Source organism: Chamaea fasciata, unplaced genomic scaffold (assembly GCF_029207755.1).
Source record: "Chamaea fasciata isolate MVZ Bird 193981 ecotype frontalis unplaced genomic scaffold, bChaFas1.0.hap1 SCAF_20, whole genome shotgun sequence".
Taxonomy (NCBI): domain Eukaryota; kingdom Metazoa; phylum Chordata; class Aves; order Passeriformes; family Sylviidae; genus Chamaea; species Chamaea fasciata.
The window spans coordinates 6,275,897-6,296,275 of record NW_027094105.1 but is presented as its reverse complement, the minus strand read 5'-3'; the positions used below and the strand labels follow the sequence as shown (position 1 = coordinate 6,296,275).

The 20,379-nt window shown below is 41.4% G+C and overlaps 1 protein-coding gene across 2 annotated transcripts in view; it reads right to left on the bottom strand.

Annotated features, from left to right (window-relative positions):
• The window catches only part of GPR107 (G protein-coupled receptor 107), a 35,098-nt gene that overhangs the window by 7,271 nt on the left and 7,448 nt on the right, over positions 1 to 20,379 (bottom strand). For both annotated transcript variants that reach the window (XM_066200987.1, XM_066200988.1), the window contains exons 6-17: positions 19,536 to 19,570; positions 19,274 to 19,330; positions 18,369 to 18,479; positions 16,874 to 17,007; positions 16,074 to 16,149; positions 15,015 to 15,088; positions 14,334 to 14,451; positions 13,274 to 13,404; positions 11,464 to 11,507; positions 4,185 to 4,234; positions 3,370 to 3,453; positions 2,453 to 2,577 (exon numbers count right to left, since the gene is read on the bottom strand). In XM_066200987.1, coding sequence (XP_066057084.1) covers positions 2,453 to 2,577; positions 3,370 to 3,453; positions 4,185 to 4,234; positions 11,464 to 11,507; positions 13,274 to 13,404; positions 14,334 to 14,451; positions 15,015 to 15,088; positions 16,074 to 16,149; positions 16,874 to 17,007; positions 18,369 to 18,479; positions 19,274 to 19,330; positions 19,536 to 19,570 — 1,039 coding nt within the window. The remainder of the gene's footprint in view (positions 1 to 2,452; positions 2,578 to 3,369; positions 3,454 to 4,184; positions 4,235 to 11,463; positions 11,508 to 13,273; positions 13,405 to 14,333; positions 14,452 to 15,014; positions 15,089 to 16,073; positions 16,150 to 16,873; positions 17,008 to 18,368; positions 18,480 to 19,273; positions 19,331 to 19,535; positions 19,571 to 20,379) is intronic.

The following is a 20,379-nucleotide window of genomic DNA, read 5'->3' as shown; positions in this document are numbered from 1 at the left end:
ATTCTTGATTTGTATTTTATTCCTGAGAGTTACAAGGAGTTACAAAGAAAGGATTTGTGCCTTGTGTTGCTTTTGCAGAGATACCTAACTTGCAGATTTTTCTTGAAACTTTCCAGATTTCCAGTGTCCTTAGCAATATTTGCATTTGCTGCCAGACTGAGATTTGTATCATTTGCAATGCATGAAAACAGACCCAAACTAGAGAGCTGCACTTAAAATGTCCTGGGGTTGGTTGTTTTTTTTTTTTTTCCGGAAGACAAGCAAGCCTGGAAAAGAGGTTTGATAACCTCCCAGCTTTCCCCCTCTGTTGGCTCATGAAAATGTTGAGTCTAAAGGAACTGAATGCTTCTGTTTTAGAGAACCCAGTTTTAAACAAAAACCCTCTGGGAGAAGAAAAAAAACAATAAAACTGACATAGCAGAACACCATGAAGTTTGCAGGTTTTTAGTTTCTGCCATAGCCTGCAAAGACAAGTGGGTATTCATCACATGAAAGACAAAACACTCATGCAGTGGTTAGTCAGGACACTGTCAGACACTTAGTCACCTGCTCAAATAAACCCAGATATTTTTTCCCCCACAGAAACAACATTTAATATTTATGAAGATAAAAATAGGACCAGCAAGACCAAATCAATGAGAAATTTAATACACTTCCATTGCAGTGCTTCACCTGTCTCAGAATGTGTATAAACTCTGTTTTTCCAAAATCTACAAACGTAACCTTCCTGATGGAGCTGGGGAAGGGAGAACCAGACACAGATTAGACCCTGCCAAGTGCCCAAATGGAATAAAACTTCTGGTGAATCAGATCAGAAAAATCCAAGCAAGGCTAAGGGGAACAACCCACAAGGCACAACAATGGAAACTCCCAGAGCAAAGAGCAAAATGCCTTACTAGGAAAAGGCTCACAAGGAATCCTAACCCCTGAGTTTTTAGCAATGTCTATTTCATGATAAGATGTAAATCACTGAATTACTTCATTAAACTTTCTCCAGCTCATTTCTGGCAGATTCTCCTAAATTTAGCAACTTCTCAATTGACTAAAATCACTGTATTTGAAAGGTGTCCTATTATTAGCTCTAGCAAAACCCCCACAAGCAAAAATTCATTAAGCACATAATGCAAAGTTGAAATTCGCTTTAACAGGCAAAATGAAAAAGGCTTGTTTTGGTACAATCACAAATCCTGCCAGTGCAGACAGTGACTTCCTGATGTGAATGACTTTTTACCAAACAGTTTCCAAACTGAGACCAGTTTCTTACATAAAACATTTAAACACATGTACGTGATAGTGATTTTAAGGTCACTACCCACTAGTTGGATTCCACTTGCAAAAATGACAGATTTTCTAGACCCAAAGCAAAAATAGCTAAGCATTTAAAAAGATCTTTGTTACTAGCCATATTCCTGAGAAGTTAAACTCCTTACATGACATTTCAATCTGGATTCTATGATTCAAACCTCCTTGTAGCAGTTTTCAAATAAGATTCATTTCTTTCTGAGCTAACTATGACAGCAAACACATTTGGACTTTTTTTTTTTTTTTTTCTTCTGTAATAAAAACAGTTTTGATTTATTTCACCCAGGTAAAGGAGATTTGCCAGACTGGAAAAAACTCTTAGGAACAGGCTTCTGAGCCTGTACACGAATTGCAATTATGCATCAAACCTATAACTACCAAAGGATTAGGTTAGCTGTGCTCCTATGAAGGCAGCAGACTCTAGGGCCCCTAAAGCTGTATCCAACACTCCTGGCAGGCTGAATTTCTTAGGGCATTTTTAATTACACATTCAAAAATGCCACTCATTTTTTAAGCCCTCAGAAAACGACTGCAAAGAAAATGACAGGGACTTAGCCTGAGCCCTGCTATATAATTTTTCCTGAAGCATTTGTGGCACCTCGTGGTTTCGCAGCAGGGAATAAACCAGGGAAGAATATTGATAAAAAACCATCTCCTAGGCTTAAAATAAATTTTTGCAAAGCAATATGCTGAACATCAAGGCAGAAGGGACTTTACACCCTTATCATTTATTTATTATTACATTATTTTTATACATTTATTATTATTTATGTTCTGCAGACTGGTGGGTCATTTTTGTTGTTTACTTGGGTTTTTTTAAATATGAAGCATTAATGATGAACTGTAAAACTCATTCATGTTCCATGATCTAAATTAAAACTAGAAGCTTTCTTACTTGACATTTTCATGGGCATCTTTTTGCCCCATGAAAAGCTTTGCCAGTTTTTTCCACTCTACTGCAATACCCAGGTGAGAGGCTCCTATGCACACCACAAATCTCTTTACTCACACCAAAAGAGACACCTTTAAACGTGGGCAGATCCTCATCTTTGTCACAGAAGGATTTAGAGAGATTAAAGTAAACTGGTTTTAAACACTACTTTTCTCCAATCACGTGAAGAGTTAAATAAAAGGGCAGAGGGGCTCTTACACAGCTTCCATCTCCAGGTCATCCTCATCATCTTGAGAGAGCTGTAGGTACGGGTTGTCTGATGCTGGACGGAACTTGTACCCAGTCAGGACAAAGAACACGAGTGTGGCCATTTCATCCAGCAGCTGCAAGTGAAAACACCAGATTGAAGTTCAGTCCTGCTATGCTCTGTGGTCATGAAACATTGCTCCTCATTCACAAGGTTCAAGGTTTAATGGCCAAGAGGCTGGAGCCACAGCAGAAATAAAATAATTCCTGTCTGATTGTCATTAATCCCAGGCTAAAGGCTGTCAAATTTTTTTCTTTCAGTTTTCCCTGTCACTTTAAATACAGTTACAGTTCTATCCATCTCTCCAGAGCTTTCAAAGAACTATGGCAAGACTTGGCTTTTTAATGGGGGGGAGGAATCATCCCTATGCTGCTTGGTATTTTCAACAGTTAATGTATTCCAAGGACTCCCTGCACAGTTACTTGAATTCTGTGTTAAGAAACCAAGAATTTAGAAGTCCATAGGCAAAAGCCTGTACATGGAAGAGCAAAAGCCTATTTCTCTGGCTCCCTCAGGCTTCAATTACATAGAGCAAACCTGACTAATTTTTTTCTTCTTTGTATGTTCTTGATTAATTTCCTTCAGACATTTTTAAATTGAAAGACTGAAAATCAATAATGCAATTACTTTCAGACATCTCATGTATAATCCAGCAGCCTTGCTGGTCGAACATAAAACTAAGACTATATTCTTTCACCTTGAGCACATAAGTGATAAAATCAAAAAGAGGCAGGGTGCAGCACTCTGCTTTGAGATGTTTCACTGTAACATGAGGAACATTTTATGGAATTTTGTTGTGCAGTTATACTTAAAGAATAATAGAGAAAAACATCAAGGAATGGATGTATTTTAATTTGCTGGCAAATACCTGGTACAGCCATTTCCACTGGAATGGAACAGCAATCTTTATGAGAATTGCAATGATCCGTGTGAAGTAAATGTAACACACAATCTGGGAAGGAAAAGGAGAAAGCATGAGAACAATAGCACTGTCCTTATAGAACCTTCTTACCCCAGAGAAATAGCTCAGGCAATTCCCAGACAACTCATTATGTCAGACTAGCCTTATTATGCTCCTCAAACATGGAAGATATAGGCTGAGGGCTCTACTGCTTGTTGAACATCCAATAACTCAAGCTATTGGTAACATACTCAAGTTACAGCAGGAAATGCTTTAAGTATTACAATTTCATGGAATTTCAAGAATCCCAATTGTAATTTATTACTCTTGCCACTTAGAAGAGCCTGAAATGAGGCTGTTGGAAATCATTAAGAAGCCTGTGTTCTCCTGGGAAACATACTCGTGGCTCCCACTGACTTAATCAGGAACTGCACACATGCATCTCCAGGCACCATTTGGTCCCAAGTTTAATTTTTAGCAAGTTTACAGTACGTTATTCAAGCCCATCAATTCAACTGGCAGCTCAAGCTGTCTCCAGAGGAAATCAGGAAGCATTACAAATAGCTGGAATTTGAAGAGAGACAGAAGGATATAACCATTAGCAGAAAAAAGGAAGTTGCTTTTAGGACTGGAAGCCAGTTGACCAAGATGCCAAAGCACAGCAGTGCCAAGAGCCTCAACCAGATCCACTAGCTGCAGCAGTTTCCAACAAGTATTCCATCAAAAGCTTGTTGAACAGCTTCCAAGTTCCCCACATGCACGTGTGCAGGTGTTTTACTTACCATGACATAGTAATGTCTGAAGAGCTTCAGCTTTGCTAGGTTAATGGCAGCTATCAAGAGAACACAAAAGTCCATCACAAGATTGTTAACATGAGAATTTCTTTTGATGCTTGTCTGCAAGGTAGGCAGGTCAAAAACAGGACTTGGGTAATACCATGCTAGAAGGATTTGTACTGAGGAGTGCCAGCCTGGCGTGTCCACATACAGGATAATTCCCAGGCTAGGGTGGATTCACTCTTGAAAAGGGAACTGAGATTGCTTTTGCACTAAATTTTATATGCACACACTCTGCATTACAGAACCTTCCTCTAGCTGTATACAGCCAACTACATACTGTCACCTCTCTCCTGCCAAAAGGGCCACGCCACCTAACACTGCCTCCTAGAAAATCCCTGTCTTTTCTAGAGCCCTCCCTGACCTGCTCCACGCCTTCAGCTGAGCTGAGCAATTTGCAGGTAATCACAGCTCTGGGAACCACTGCACCTTGCTGAACAGCAGCCCAAGCACTTTAATACCTCAGCAAGGTCCTCCATCATTCGTGGCTCAGCCACCACTCACAAGTGAAAGAGGAAATCATCCCCAACACATGTCTGAGCCGAGGCCCCAGGCAAACCTGCACGTATTGCACAGATCACATCAGCTGGAGCAGCACAGAACACTCAGCTGAACCAGCTGAGGTCAACAACACATGGAGCAGCTGTCAGCTCTGGTCTGAGAGTCAGCTCTTAGATGTGCAGCAGGATTACAAACACAGGCCACTGATGCTTTTGTGACAACATGAGAGGCAAAGAGTCCAAGGCATGTTGACAGCATACAGAGATGCAGTTCAGAGCCAATGAACATGAGCTGCCAGTTAAAAAATACTGCCACATATTTACTGGTATTCCCTCCAAGTCCTCATAATGTGTTTATCAGATGTGGAAGTGCAATACATAAAGCTGAAGTTCACCTGCACCCCCTCACAGAACTCACCCACTGCAATGATTTATAAAAGGCTGCATATATTTGCATGTAAGGTCTTCCAGGTTCACAAGACAGCAGAATACAGTATTTCAGATGAGGGAGAGGAGAGCTAATAGCTCCCAAAGAAATGCTTCACCTCCTCTGACAAAAACAAAGCCGTTTTTCTTATGCAAAGGAAATGTCAAATGCACCACTGCAAATAAATTCCTGTAGGTTCCCACTACAGAAACAACAGTGAAGACAGACAGGATTGTGTTATAAAAATACTTATATAATCGAGAGATCGAGAGTCCCTTTCTAGTTTACCTTCAGTGTTCCTGGGGTACTACTGCAAAAGCTAGACACCTCAAGCTACATACAAACCCTCCTCCAGCAGACACACTCTAAGACAGCAAAATGACCAACACAAGACATGAACTGACTGATAATCTAAAGTTAAAAGCTTTTCCTAATAGAGTTGGTGAAAAATGGAAGCATGTAAACATGCATAAGTGCACTGAATTGTGAAACAGGGAAGCAATACTGTCCTATTTAAAGAAGAGCTGCACTAAGTGTGACCACAAAGATCTTGTGATTTCCCACACACCGGTTTGCACACAGAAGGATCTATTTTGAACTTAACGCGTCCAACTTCAAGAACTGCCACCAGTTGGTGCACTGACAGGCCAGGAGAATTACCAGAATTTGTAGCTGAAGGAACACCAACTCAACAGCTGTGATTCAAACTGCCAGTCTATCAGTGCTTTACAGTCAACACCAGTGAGCTGGGGAGTCGTTTCTGGTGGATTCGTGCACTGCACAGGATGAAAGGTCAGCAAAGCCAAAGACCTGACTGCCAAATGAAGTGTCATAATTTCACCTCTCCCAGCTGATGTGGCACAGCTCAACATCTCACCATGATAATCAATAGCAAAGAGTCATAAATTGGTATATTCACATATCCAGAATGTCTGAGCATGGGAAAGAAGGGCAAGGAGAGGAAAAAAAAAGAGAACCATCACCAAGGAGAAGGGCTAAAGAGTCACCTGTGGAAGCTGACTTGCTCTCCTCAACTGCAGCAATATTTCTCTCCACTATCAGATATGTAAGTCAGCATTAATGCATGTCTACAAAATTCTGCCAGCTTTTTTTTTTTTTTTTGAACAACTCAAAGTTACAGGACGCACTGTTCTGGAGAAAAATCTAAAATCATCATTGCTTGGCATCGGCAGCTTGTGAATTGCTTCTTCATAGGCTGAATGTGCTCCAAGCAGTATTATTTGAGTCTTGCTATCGTGGACACTCAAAGATTTCTGTTCACCTCAGCCTGGCAGCCCAGACAGTGACAGCAGCATTTACAAGAAGCGAGGCTCAACCAGCAGCTGTCACTTACAACTTGAATCACTTGCAACCTGAACCTGTAAAGCTGTGATAACACAGCAGCAATCACAGCATGCAGTAAAGGCTGGGTAAATTTATATTTTGAGTTTGATAACCATTCTGCAAAGGACAGTACTTAACTGCAGAGAAGAAAAAAAATAAAAATTAAAGAGACCTTCCACCAAAGGTTTTTGAAATTAATTCATGCTCTTTCAGACAGTAATTAAAAAGATAAAAACCATCCTCCAAGAAAGATTTATAACATCCATACCTTGGCTCCTCAGTTTTCCCTCACTATCACCATTTACTTTAACAGCTTGTGCCTGCAAGAGCCTGATCTGCATTGATCAAAACAGAGCACACCCCAGTATTTTGATAAGCAGTCTCTTTCTGAGATTGCCCCCATGCTAATTTCCAGCGTTGAGGCTGTCTATAAGATGGAAAAAGAAGCTGGACCATCCATTTGCACACTACACAGTAGCCTTTTGATGAATAAATCCGACCTTTTCAGTATATGTATGTAATAACAATCACAGGATTGCAGCTGAGGCTGCAGGGAGCTTGAGCCCAGACAATAAAATCCATAAAGAAAAACCATAATGCAGCCACTGAACGTGCTCAAGGTACAGCTGAGAGTATTTCTGCAATGCTCTGCTTGCCCTACTCACGCTGGTGCATTTGAGATGTGATCTGTGCCATTATCAAACCGTAAATGGAAGCTTTCTGCTCTCCCCAATGATGCAGCACATGTAGATCTAACCCTCGAAAAAGCAGCTCTGACAAGTGTGGCTCTACAGCCTGAGCCTGAGCTCTCTGCTTAAAAGCATTCCTGTGCTAGAAGGAAGAGGTCAGACAGACACAGCAAGGCTTGGTGTCACACAGAAGGTGGCACAGACTCCTTAATCTTGAATGTCCTGAACCACATCACCCGTTTGGCACAAAATTGCTCCACCAGAGTCAGATCAAAGTCCAAAGTACAGGATAAGCACTCTGTCTCCAACACAGTTGCCACATCAACCCTGGACAGCTCCCTAGGGCACCTGGAAGTGGTGCTGAGCCCAGCCAAGCACCAGCTGCTCTGCACCACACAGGACCAGGCTCTTTGTTCACAGCATTTTAATGGCACAGCAGCAGGAAGACACTGAATACTGCAAATGGTTTTTACTAACATGGGGGCAAGCACGAAAGCATTAATCATCATTTGCCCACCGCACAGAACACTGGGAATGAATGATGCCTGGGAGTGACAGGCCGCAATGAATTTCCCCTAACTCTGCTGCCAACTACAACGTGCTGCAGTGCTCCAGGAAAACAGCAACCCATGATCCAGCTGTGCCATGGCACATCTCTCGTCACAAACAGGTTCCACCAGAACAAACTGCAGCAGTGCTTTCCAACCCCATTCCTCCCTCAAACAACAGAGGGTGTGATCACAAGGGTGTGCTGTGAGACTCGAGAGGGACCAAAAACGTGGAGTTTCAAACAAAAATGATGTATAAATAATATATATACTCCCTCTCTTTTCTCGAGATGCCTGCAAACAAGGTGGTGGCAGTTGAGCAGCTTTGCAGGCTGAACAATTCTAGGTCAGTTTGCAAGGCTGATTTCCTTAAATCTGCAAGACATTTGCAATGCAGATCTACAAATGGACAGAGAGCAAAGGCTCCCACCTGAAGGAAGATATAGTGACAGATCAAAGAGGTGTAGCTAAGCACTTGCTTAAGTCTGAAGGTGGCGATTTTAAAAGGGGAGGAAAAAAGATTCTAAAAATGGGATGTTTACGCCCACTGCTGTGCAAGATAAGAAGCCTGTGTAGGTCAGATATACTGCTTTAAAGATCACCTTCAAGGGAAAAAAGCAAACAAGCAGGCAGCTCAAACTCAGCCGTAGCACTGTGCCCTGCCTACTCTTCACTAGGAATTCACAGCATTAGGGTATATAAGGCCTCCCTGGATAATTATGGCTTTAGATCCATTTCTCCAGCTTTCCCATTTTGCTTTTCTTTTAAAATATCTAATTTAGTTTAAATTACTATTAGCTAGTGACTTCAAATCAGTGCCACTTGTAACAGGCTTTTTTATTAATTGTACATTGCTGAAACAAAGGCCTATGACAAGCCCAGACTAAAGGTCTGGTAAATCCAAATCTGCTTCATTCCTAGTCCAGTCACACTCCAGTCATGGATGTCACTTGACCCAGGGGACTGCTACCTAATAAACAGGTGGAGAAGCAGCTGGAAGAGAGCATGACAAAGAGTCAGGAAACACCAGCACGATACTGAGCCATAAAGTCCCGGAGCTGTTAGTCCTAACAGATGCAAGGAAGCAAAAATAATTTTCCTTAGGCCTTTCTCAGCAGCAAGGACGTCACCAGAAGACTCAGTGCCAGGAAAAACAGCTATTGAATGTGTAGTATGTAATTCCCCAATATATCCTATAAGTTAATGAAGTCTGTGTGAGAGAAGAGGGAAAGCAGCATTTGACTAGACAATAAATCCCAACAGGCCAGAGGCAGCCCAGCCAGCAGTGTCTGCACACAATCCAGCCAGGTCTAACCACAGGACAGTTAAACTGCATAATGAGAAGATCCAGTAACTTTGATTACTACAGGAGAAAACTACCTTTAACTGCAGGAGAAAAAAATGTTCATGATTTAACAGTAAGCACCAGTTCTATTTTTTATTCTCATGAGGAGCTGAGACATCGAGCAGCACCTCTGAAGAACAGGGCCTCCAAGGGAAGGAGCATGTGGTTCTAGTAGAGAGAATTCATTGATAAGCCTAACATGAATGATTTCTCATTTTTACAGTGCAACCAAATCACTTTTGGTTTTCTCAACCAGACACACTAGCAGCATATGACAGCACTAGGTAACATTCTGCTTCTGGCATCACATTCCCATTTCCTTGCTCCCCGTGGGCTCCTATCAACAGCCTCTAAATAGCCCAACCAGATTGTGTTTCACAAATGAGTCCCAGCACTGCAGCCACAATCTGCTCTCAGCCTGTGCAATGTTTTCCCTTAAAATCTATTCCTGAACTATTCTTTTATTATCAGTGTAGCATAACACAGTTGGTAAGGCCCCCCAAATACAGTCACTGAACTTGCAGGATCTGCACAATCAGACAGCAACACCAGTGGGTAAAGCCGGGAACAGCAGCAGGTGATTAACAAGCAACAGTCAAGATAAAGAGCATCATCACCCATGGAGAGCAACACAAAACAGAGGACTAAACCAGACCTTAAGCACTGCTGTGCATAGCACTGACTTGCTGTAAAGGCACAGCCAGTTCCTCTCAAATTACCATTTTTATTCCCTCCATATTTTTTACTCACCACAGCACATCCTATAGAACTGCATGGATTTACTCAGATCTGGATTTCATCTGGTATGAGGGCCAGTGGATAGGTTGAGCCCATACACTGAACATCTATGCGGTTGGCCACCTCACTTCTCTCTTTCTCAGAATGTCTGAGGTTTATCAAACTCCACAGCACCATCTTGTGATAAGAACCAAAGTAGGTACAGCGGGATCACCTGGGGCCACACGGATCTGAAGGGTCTGTGCCTTAATTATGTGCATTAATTGCTGCGTGTTCACCACCAGGACAGTCACATCCCTTGCCACCCAGTTAAGAACCAGGCCTGACATGTGTGAAATCCTTGGTTCAGAAGAAAGACTGCTTCAAGGAAATCTGAACTTACCAGACTTTAAAGGTAAGAGCATAAACACTCCAGAACATATGTTCAGTGAACAAGGTAAAACAAATCCACCACTAAATGTCACTGAACCCAAGTGAACACACTGATAAGAAAGCTACCAGTAACATTTATATTACACTTTGACAATTGACCTTTTTAACATTTGTTTCTATTAGAAATTACTAATTTTCCACCATTAGGTTTGGAGTTTTTTATTTTAACTTGTAGGGTTCTTGTTTCGTCCTTGTTTAACAGCTTGGAACGTCAAAAAAGCATGTTGGGCTCATCATAAATGTTGTTTAAACTCAACAGATGGCAAAAAATGAACTAATCTGTGGTCTGCATAGAGCTAAGTTCAGTACCCAGCTTTACATTTCACCCTCAATCAGCAGTGAAATGCAGGAGTGTCTGTGAAAGACAAAGAAACAGCTGGAAGAACTATCCAGATCTGGCTGCAGAATTCCAGGAAGGAGGGACAAGAGTTGAAGGATGGGACTGAAATTAAAAGGCTGTTGCCAACAAATGACCTTCTACAAATGAAGCTTTGAAGAGTAAACCACCAAATGACAGAAGATGGAAAAGGCTGCCTGGTTCCAAGGCTCCACAGCTTGTATCCAAGGAACTAATCCAGAAGAAATGAGCGGATAAGGCAGGAAAAAAGCACATACTACAGCAGCCATGTTTGGTCTTTCCATCCATCAGCTCCTTTTCAGTGCTACAATAAACATAACTCCACCTTCCACAGGCAGCCCTTGGAGCTGCTGCACAAACATGGACAAGTCAGGAACTGTGCTACACTGAATGCCAAGTTATGTTTTGTTTCATAATGAGGTTTATTTCCCTCTATTCTGTCAGGAATACATTTCTGCAGAAACTGAAATAAGTGGGTCTACTTGGGCTAATCGTCAGCAATTCTGGAATTCATTTCTAGTTCTGTTTCTGAACACTCAAGTGAGGAAAAAATGGCAAATCTGTCAAGATGATTTGCTCTAGATGTCATGTTGAGCTTGAGCACAGAGAGCTGTGCAAGCAGCAGAGAATGGGTTATACACTGCAGTTCTGGTAATTCAAGCAAAACAAGAAAAAGGTCATTTTCTAAAAGTTACTCCCATGAGTCCACTGAGGAAAACCAGAATGGCACTAATAAGGTGTAGATGTATAGTCTTAATTTGGTTTTTACATCAGCATCACGTGTTTGAAATTCTGGCATTACAACATGCAGCACAGAAGAGGAGAAAGAGCACAGATTACTTGCCTTTCCCATCTGTTGCTGAAGCCTCTTGCAAATGTCTTATTGACCTGAAAAATAAAAATAAAGAATAGACTAATTAAAAGTTTTACACTCCCTTTTCACGGTAGTCCTCTAGATCACTGACAAGCTTTGTTAGCTCTTTATGGCTGGAGTATGCCCATAATTAACTGTGCTTAGCACTGCACACACTTCAGCCTCGTGCCCCTAGCTCAGGCAGTCAGCTCAAGTATCTCTATTTCCTTGGGATTAAGAAAGCAGATTGCTAAAACCTACTTCAGCCTACAGAAAGCTTTGTGGGAGGGAGGGAGCAGAGTGAGAAACTGGGGCATTTTCCAGCATAATGCTTTCTACTTGTACAATTAAGCTGAGCTACTCTTCAAAGTACTGCCAGGCATTTGGCATCTTACTGCTCTTTTAAGCTCTTTTCATTTAAATACTTGATTACAGCTTACATGTCTACATAGGCAACTTATGTAACAGAAACTACCCTGCAGGAATGTAAATTCAGGGGCCAAGTCTTAGTCACCTTGCTCACATGAGTCATCCCACCAGCTGCAGTGACACTATCCAGAGGAAAAAGGGGCAGGATTTTCTGTCAGGGGCTTCACTGCCAGTTTATATTGGCACCATGGCAATGCAGGAACACTGGATGCACACCATAAACAGTCACAAGGCAGCTCGCATTTGTTCTTCAGATACAAATCCTTTATGGAAAGTAAGTTTTGTACCAATACCTCACTAGGTTGGACATACAGATCCCAGCATTAGGTACCAAGAACTGTGACTGCAGAAGTCACCTATATCACAGCAGATCGAGTCCCTCTGCAATTAAACATCCCTGAGCTTTTATTTACCACTGTCAAATGCTCTCAACCTCAGAGCTGAAGCATTTTGACTGGAGCAAGGGGAAGGACAAGTGGCTAGTGCAAATTTCTTGGAAGACATCTCCCAGCCTTGGCAGAAGGCCACCAGGACTGTGTAGGGGAAGAGAAGGACAGTGGAAACCCACCTTCACAAGTTAAGCTGAAGCTTATCTCCATCTACTGAGCGACACCTTTCTCTGAAACACTCAAGAGTTACACTCCAGAGTGATGACATGCTACCAGACATTTATATAATCTGCATTTCAGAAAAAAAAATAATGGAGATACCGGAGAAAAAGAGGAATATTCTGTGTTTACTAACCAAGGAGCCAGAAGCTCCTTGATACCCTCCTTTAAACCCAGCTGTTTATCCAATTAAAACAAAATGCATTTAGAAGATAAATACTCTGGCTAACTGGCAAGCAGCAACAATAGTGTTTATCTGAATTATCTGTGTTTTGGTTGAGCTTTATATAACCAACATTATTCCCTGCCAAGTAGAGTGGAAGGAAGGGCGGGGAAATGCTCCCTGTGGGATTATTTCTTATAAACAGTCAAATAAACATGCAGCTACTCTGCTTGAAGGCAGCCCTGATCTTAGACAAGACTACTGTTTTGAAATTTAGCAGTCAAGTATCTAATCTCAGACAGTGAAGCCAAATCCCATTTTTCAATTTAGAGAGTCAACACTTCTGCAAAATTTCAAGCTTCAAAAGCACCTACATTCTGCACAGTGTTTGCCACACTTACATTGCAACCCACCTTCCCTTATTCCCACTCCAACATCCCCAAAACAAGCACCTTCCACAGCACTAGACTGAAATGTTAAGGCTGATGAGGTCTATAAAAGTTAACAGAATGCCTGACTCCACAGGACCACAGAGCTCTTTTGCTTTGGCAGAGGTGCTGATGCCCATTGGCTCACGTGCTTTTCACATACAGCAACTCACCATACCACTGGGAACAGGATGGCTCCACAGCACAGCAAGTCCACCAGGAAAAGGATTTCTTTCCACAGTCCATACTCAGTTGTCCCCTCCTCTGTTGATTCTATGATAATGTAGGCCACGTTTGCCAGTACCTACACAAGACATGGTTATGGTTTAGAAACTGGCAAGGAGCCACTACAGGTGGGCTGCCAACTCAGCAAAAGCCCAGCCAGTAACAGCAGTAATTTTTCTGCAGCTCTACATCCAAAAGGCACGTGCTCAGCAGCTTCTTCATAAGATATACAGAAATAAAACTGATAGGAACTTATTCCTGCTGATATTCAGAAAGTAGTTCTTTTGTTACATGCTGTGCTGAGTCTACTGCATCAGTTGAGATAAAAAGGAGCAACATTTCCTTATTGAAACACAGACACAGGACTGTGTGGCACATACAGCCAATAGTGAAAACATGTAATTCTAAATTAAGCCAGTAATTCAGACTGGTCATTGACCATCTTTTCTACCCCCCACCTGAGCTCTGTAAGAGCCTCAAACACTAATTATAGATACTTAAGGTAAGGGCTTGCATCTGGAAAGGCAGAAAATCTCTTCTACATACAACAAACAAAAGTGCTGTTCTCCTACACCCTTCAGTTCCTCAAGGAGGAGACCAGCACTGACCACTGTGAACCACTGGGAATGTTACCCTCAGATCCAACAGACCTACAAGTCTTGTTTTTCCCATTTTTTAAATTTCATTAAGACATTCAGCAAGCATTTCAGCAGGGACAACTTTAATTCAATGCCTCTATTTAGTCGTTTAGCACTGTTTTCCAGCCCAAGTTTTGTCACACTCCTTACAGCCAGTTTTCATTTGCTGAAACTGTTAGATCACTATTATCTCATGCTCAATATGGGAGAAAAATTGGGAGAACTACAGTAACTTCTGGACTAGGAAATAGCCCACAGGCTCCTACAAGCAAGAACTACATGGCACTGCGTGAAGCTTTCACTGCCTTTTCCAGTTTGCACAAGCAGCTCTCCCACAAGACAGGAAGTATCAGAACAGCTCAGTCCTCACCTGAAGTGGGATGACAATCATGAAAATTTTTTTGTCTTTATCTGACAGGATGTGTTTAATGAAAGCCCAGCCTGTGCCAATGAGGGCGATAGTGATGAACAGAAGAGCTCCCTTCAGTCTGGAAGAGAAACACGCACTGTAGTGAGAGACTTTATTTAATCACACTTCCTCTTCTGCCCAGGTTTCTCCCACTGCCAATAAAGCCACAAACCCAAATAAATGCTTTCCTATCCCTAATTTTGGCAAGCACTTATCCATCCCACAATAGTGAAGCAGATGCACTTGCTACAACTGTGTATCACAGAGCAATATTAGGCTTCATTCACAATATATGCAATCTTTTCCTAGGGGAATCATCCATTCACCATTGTGAACAGCAGCAAATACTGGCAGCTGTACCCACTTACCATTCACACCAGCAGCAAATTAGATACTTGAATATTAGTGTGAACAAAGAAAAGTAAAGCATTTGTTATCCTTCTACTCCTCCACCCACAGAAGTGCCAATTCTCTGCAGCTGCCCTTTTTAAGTGGAGCTCTCCCCTTCACAGAGGAAAGCTGATTTCTGAGTGTTTGGTACTGTGGTCTGCATGAGAACACGACGGTTTCCCACTTTGTTCAGAAGGGAGACAACCCCAGAGAAAATTTGAATCTATCAGATCAATCTTCTGACATACTTACAGGTGAGTGATGTAATAAACAACAGCCCAGCCCTCAATGGGGAATCCCTGAGAAGAGATGTAGTGATAGTCGATCTGGAAGCAGAAAATACAGCACTTTACAAGCTGCTCTTTGGCACCCCACCCCTAAAAACAGGTCTGCTCCACATCCACTGCCAGTTTCGCTTTCCAGTCAGTGTGTACAAACCCAGCTCTGTCACATTTAGAGAGCACTTCCTCCCAACACATTCTACTTTTGTTTAGCAACAATGAGATCATTTCCATTTGCTCTATTTCCTAAGTGCTACTGGATGTATCTTGTACAATCTACATCCTTCCCACACAACTCCCCTGCTTAACTACAGTGAAACAACTGCAGTTGAAACCTATTTATTCATTCATTTTTCAGGTTCAGTTGCATTAGGTGACTAGAGGCTCGCTAGTTTCATTTTCACTGGAATTCAGATTCTTTTCACAAGACTCGAAAAATATTTATAGCAGGTGTAACACCATGGGCATGATAGTGAAGATCATGGCTGGCACAAACACTGAAGGATTAAATGGTTGCCATTACCTTCGTTCATGAGATATTTCCAGTGGAAAGGAAAAGTCAATACAATTCAATAGAGACATTATCTATGGAAAATGTCAGAGCTGATAAGGTGAGGTCTGTCACCATATACCATAATACTTCCTTGCCCTTGAATTTTACAAACATTCATCAAGGTTTTCATTTATTAATATTTACTGCAAGCCCTGGAGCTGAAGCAGCAGCACAGCCCAAGCTTTCAGGCCTGCTGCAGGTGGCCAAAACATTAAAATTTGTGGAACCCGTTCAACCCCCAACCCTTGCTGCTTCAACACTTCAGGCCATGATCTCAATTGGATTTAAAGTCAGAATTTGCTGATGAAAACAAACACTTCCATCAAAGTGCTGCAGTTCAGCGCTAATGCTTCATTATTAAGAACAGTTCTCCCTCCCACTGTCCTCTCTCCAAAGCAGATTTCCCTAACACCATGTCCTGGATTCCATGCTTGTACTTCCTAGCTGAACAACTGCAGGCAGAGATGTTGTACGCACCGCATGGAAGACTAAGGACAAGGATTTGGTGAAAGGAAGGGCTGCCATGAGCCAGTGGATCTTAAAGACATCATTTCTGGGAAGAAAGAAAAGAAGGAAGAGCATTACTTAAAAGCCAGCAGTAAAAATTTCAGTTTCCAAGGATATTTCTTTAAAACCTGTAAGCGTCAAGCAGTCGCTCCCAGGCTGAGCTGACCATCAGTGTAAAAAGATTCCCCTTAATGCTGCAGTCCAAGTTTCTGCAACATCCTGAGCAATATTTGAACTTCATGTTCTAAACCCCTGGTTTTTACTCCTTGGGATAATTGAAATTATTAAGTAATAACAATATCCCACATATATATCTATATATATCTATATCTATATCTATATCTATATATATTAGAAAATTTGCTAAACATAATTCAAACCACAATTAAGATATTTATGGCTCTCTACTGCCATAAGTTGCCATTTCTCACATGAAGAAAGTGATCAAATTTTTCTCATTATTTATTTTAAAAGTCATGTCCTTTTGACATCAACTACTGGAATTTCCTGTCTATTTTTTGCCACAATATGTACACTACCTGAAGAACTTTCAATGTGAGATTTGGTAACTTTAGAATGGCGGTCTGCAACACCAATACTGACTAAAGCAGTTTTCAAATATAAACTGTGTGTAATAAGCATAAAAATCTGAGCCAGATTTGGAGTTTTAAGTGATCAAATGTGACTGTGAATTGAGCATTACAAGAAGAGGAATGAAAAATAAAAAACGAACAAAGTAGGTCCCTACTTGTCACAGACACTGAACTTACCTGCGTTTACGAAGTATGTGGATCCATACAGTCCCAGACAGGAAAAAGAAGATAGCCATGGAAATGTAAAGTTTTGGCAGTGGGATTTCACCTGCTGAGAGGTAGCTTTCAGGATTCTTTTCCGTAATATCTATCTGAATATTAAAGGTGTGTTATGTGTACAGTTGTAAAAAAAAAAAAAAAAAAAAATTTGTTCAAGCAGTGAGTTAACAATTACATTTTGCAATCAAATTCACTCATTTACATGAGCTTTTCTGAAGTGGTGACTTATGAGTCTCAGAGAAAAAAATCAAAACCTACCCTTCATCCCCAAGAATCTCAAAACATTTTGTAAAGCTATTCCCACAAGAATAATCCCCTTGGAAAACAGCGCTTCAGTTATGCAGCCTATTTCAGAAAGGCAAAGTAATTTTCCCAAAGAATAGTTGTTCTCTCTACCAAACATCACAATTTGCCCACCTTTGATTCAGAAACAATATCTACAATGGGCTGCCAGCCTATTTTCCTGTGACTGAGAAAACAGAAGTATTATTTAGCATCCTATTTATACCTCTAAGTGGCTTAGTCATATGTGCTAGGACTTCAACAATATAATGCATTAAGTCTGGTTTGAAGTACTGAAGCACTCCTGCATCTCCAAGTACACCCCAGCAGATCAATCATCCAGGTTTTCCTTTCTTTCCAATTTTTTCAGTGGGTCAAAGCGACACACAGTAATTCAGGAAAGCTGGTCTTCTAAACACACAACTTCAGAAGCAGATTTGAAGTGGTCTGAGTCAAGTTCGGGCTGCTAAGTTTTATCACCCCCATGTTCCCTTACAGTAGCATTAACACAAACACGTAAAAAGCAGTTCAGGGGCTGATGTGCCTGAAGTACCTTGGTCAGTGAGAGGATTCAGACCAGACCAGCTTCTTATACACCAGCATGAGCACAAGAAAGGGAAAAAACGGAAAGCCCAAGCTCTGATAACAACCAAACCACATAGGACCAAACCCTTGTACATCAAAAGAGATGAGACATTTGCCAGAACATATTGCCTTTAGGATGTGTATCTAACACCATAAAAACACATCTTTAATTAGGCCAGAAAAGGCAAAAACACTGAATTCAAATACCAACAATTTACACTGCAGCAACAGCCTTAATATCTGCCATCATGTAAAGAGAAAAGTGACTTCTGAGTGCAGCAAAACACAAGCAGCTGTTATAGCTCCCATCTCGTTACAGTATCAGGTCACAACTGTGTGAACTGAACCCAGCCCACATTCAGCCTTCAGATTTTCAGGCATTTCTGCAAAACCAGTATTTTAATTATTTTTACAGTAGTCACTTCTTCCAGAAATGCCACTGCAGAGACTGGCACACAACTCTGAATCACTTCCCACCCCATATGTGCACTCATGTGCAGTGTGTGCTTGGCTACAAGCTGGAGCTGGAAGCTGGATGTTGCAATCTAAGCTAACGAGTTAATTATCCTTTAGAAGCCATACTCACATCAAGACTAAACAGCAGCTGATCATTAGCTGGCCCTTTCTTGCCAACACACTTGTGGAAATACAGGCTGTAGAGACCTTCTTGTTTATCCGAGCTGATGTTAAAAAAGAACTGAAAATGAGGAATAGGAAAGTTAGCATTCTTCTCATTCACAGCAGGGTTGCCCTGGTAGGAAGTCATCTCTACTGAAGCATGAAAGAAGTCAGTCATTTGAGGTCAGTTGGTTCCCTTCAGCAAACAGACTGTTCTGAAGATAGCAGCACATCTGGAAGTTTCAACAGAATTCCAGATGCAAAATCATTGCACCTATCTAGGATTATGCACTCTGGTAATCTAAGCCTGTTAAGTATCAGTGCTTAACTCTGTTCACCACAGAGAAAAGATAACCACAAGTATCATATATCTGACATGGCAAAGCATAAAATTTTTATTATACTTGCCCTGCAGCTTTTCTGTTCCTCCCCCAACTATGCAAACTGTGATAGCTCTGGAAATGAGATCTGTGTCAGATAACAGAACTTAGAATGTGTTTGTTTTATAGCAACCAACCATCACAACTGAACCAGGGTGTCCAAACAAAGCATTAATCTGATTTCATACAGAGGATCTTCCCCTTGAGTCATCAGCCAGGTCACGGCTATTTGTTATCAGTGATCTGCACTACTGGCATCACTGTAAACTGTAATGTGCTGAGGCTCATAGACCATGATAGTTAAAACAGCATCATAACAAAGCCAATTTAAAAGCACCTCCCACAACTTATAAAGGCAGATTTCCATCATTTATGGAAATCAATACATTTTCAGGCAAACTCCTGCTTATCACAGAGACGGCTATCTCCCAGACTTTTACTCTTCCAAAGTAGGACAGTGAAGGAACTGTGTTTAGACACTGACAGACCCTACCTGAAATGAGAAAGTTCCTCTGTCATTGCGAACAGGATGTTCTTGTTCTACCATGCGCTGGGAAAAGGAAAAGAGATCTTTAGATTTTATTAAGTAGGTAACTAAAACATTTGGCTACATCAACCAGACAATCGAATTTGCATTCTATATATTTACAGGAGAGGCTGAGAGCAACAGCAAATACTCTCCACTTTTCTGCTACGATTACACTGGAAAATCCCCCCAGGTTCTTTCTGAAAGAGAACTCCAGATAATTCCTTACCTGGGAGGATGTTGTACTTCGTTTGAACTTCTTACCTAGAGATAAAAGTATTAATGTTAGTTAATGTCAATTAGTGTTTGCATTTAGACATCCTCAGAAACCACCACATTGTCAATACCTTACTCACATCTTCCTACACTTGTCTGCGTGGCAGTTTCCCAGCTAATCATTAACTCAAACTTTTTTTTCCCCATTCTCTCCTTACTCTCAGAGGACTCTTCCCACAGCCAGCATTCATTCAGAATGCATCTTCAAATGCCAGGATATGATTCTCTACTCTTACACCTCCTACAAAAGCCTACCCTAGAAATCTTTTCCTCTGGTGAGAGGGACTAGAGGCAGGTGACCTAAACCAGATGCAAGCTACAGCTCTGACTTTTATATGTTATGACTGAGTATTGCTAATCTCACTGACAAATCTCAATCTGAGCATTAATACATGGCCTGACAAACATATGGAAATCCTAATTAACCATGGGAAGGAACAAATTTTCAGCTTTCCACTGAGCTCCCAGTAAAAATACAAACAAAACATGAAAGCGTAGGAGACCTGCCAGGTCAGCATGTCCTCTAAACTTGAGGTGACAGGAGCCTTCAGCCAAACTCACAGTTTGACTCTACTCCTATAAGAAGCTTTTCAAACATCAGGTCATCTCTTTCTACCAGGAAGCAAAAGTTCAAGACTTGAGCTTTGCTTTTGGCTCCCACACCTCAGTGCACTGTCCACACTCATGCTACACTTTTTACACCAGAGAAAGCAAAACAATAGCTGTCAGATCCATTATCTCCAGGGCCATCCATCCTTGGTTCTTGACTTGTTACAACAGCTGCCCAAGCTTTTCAA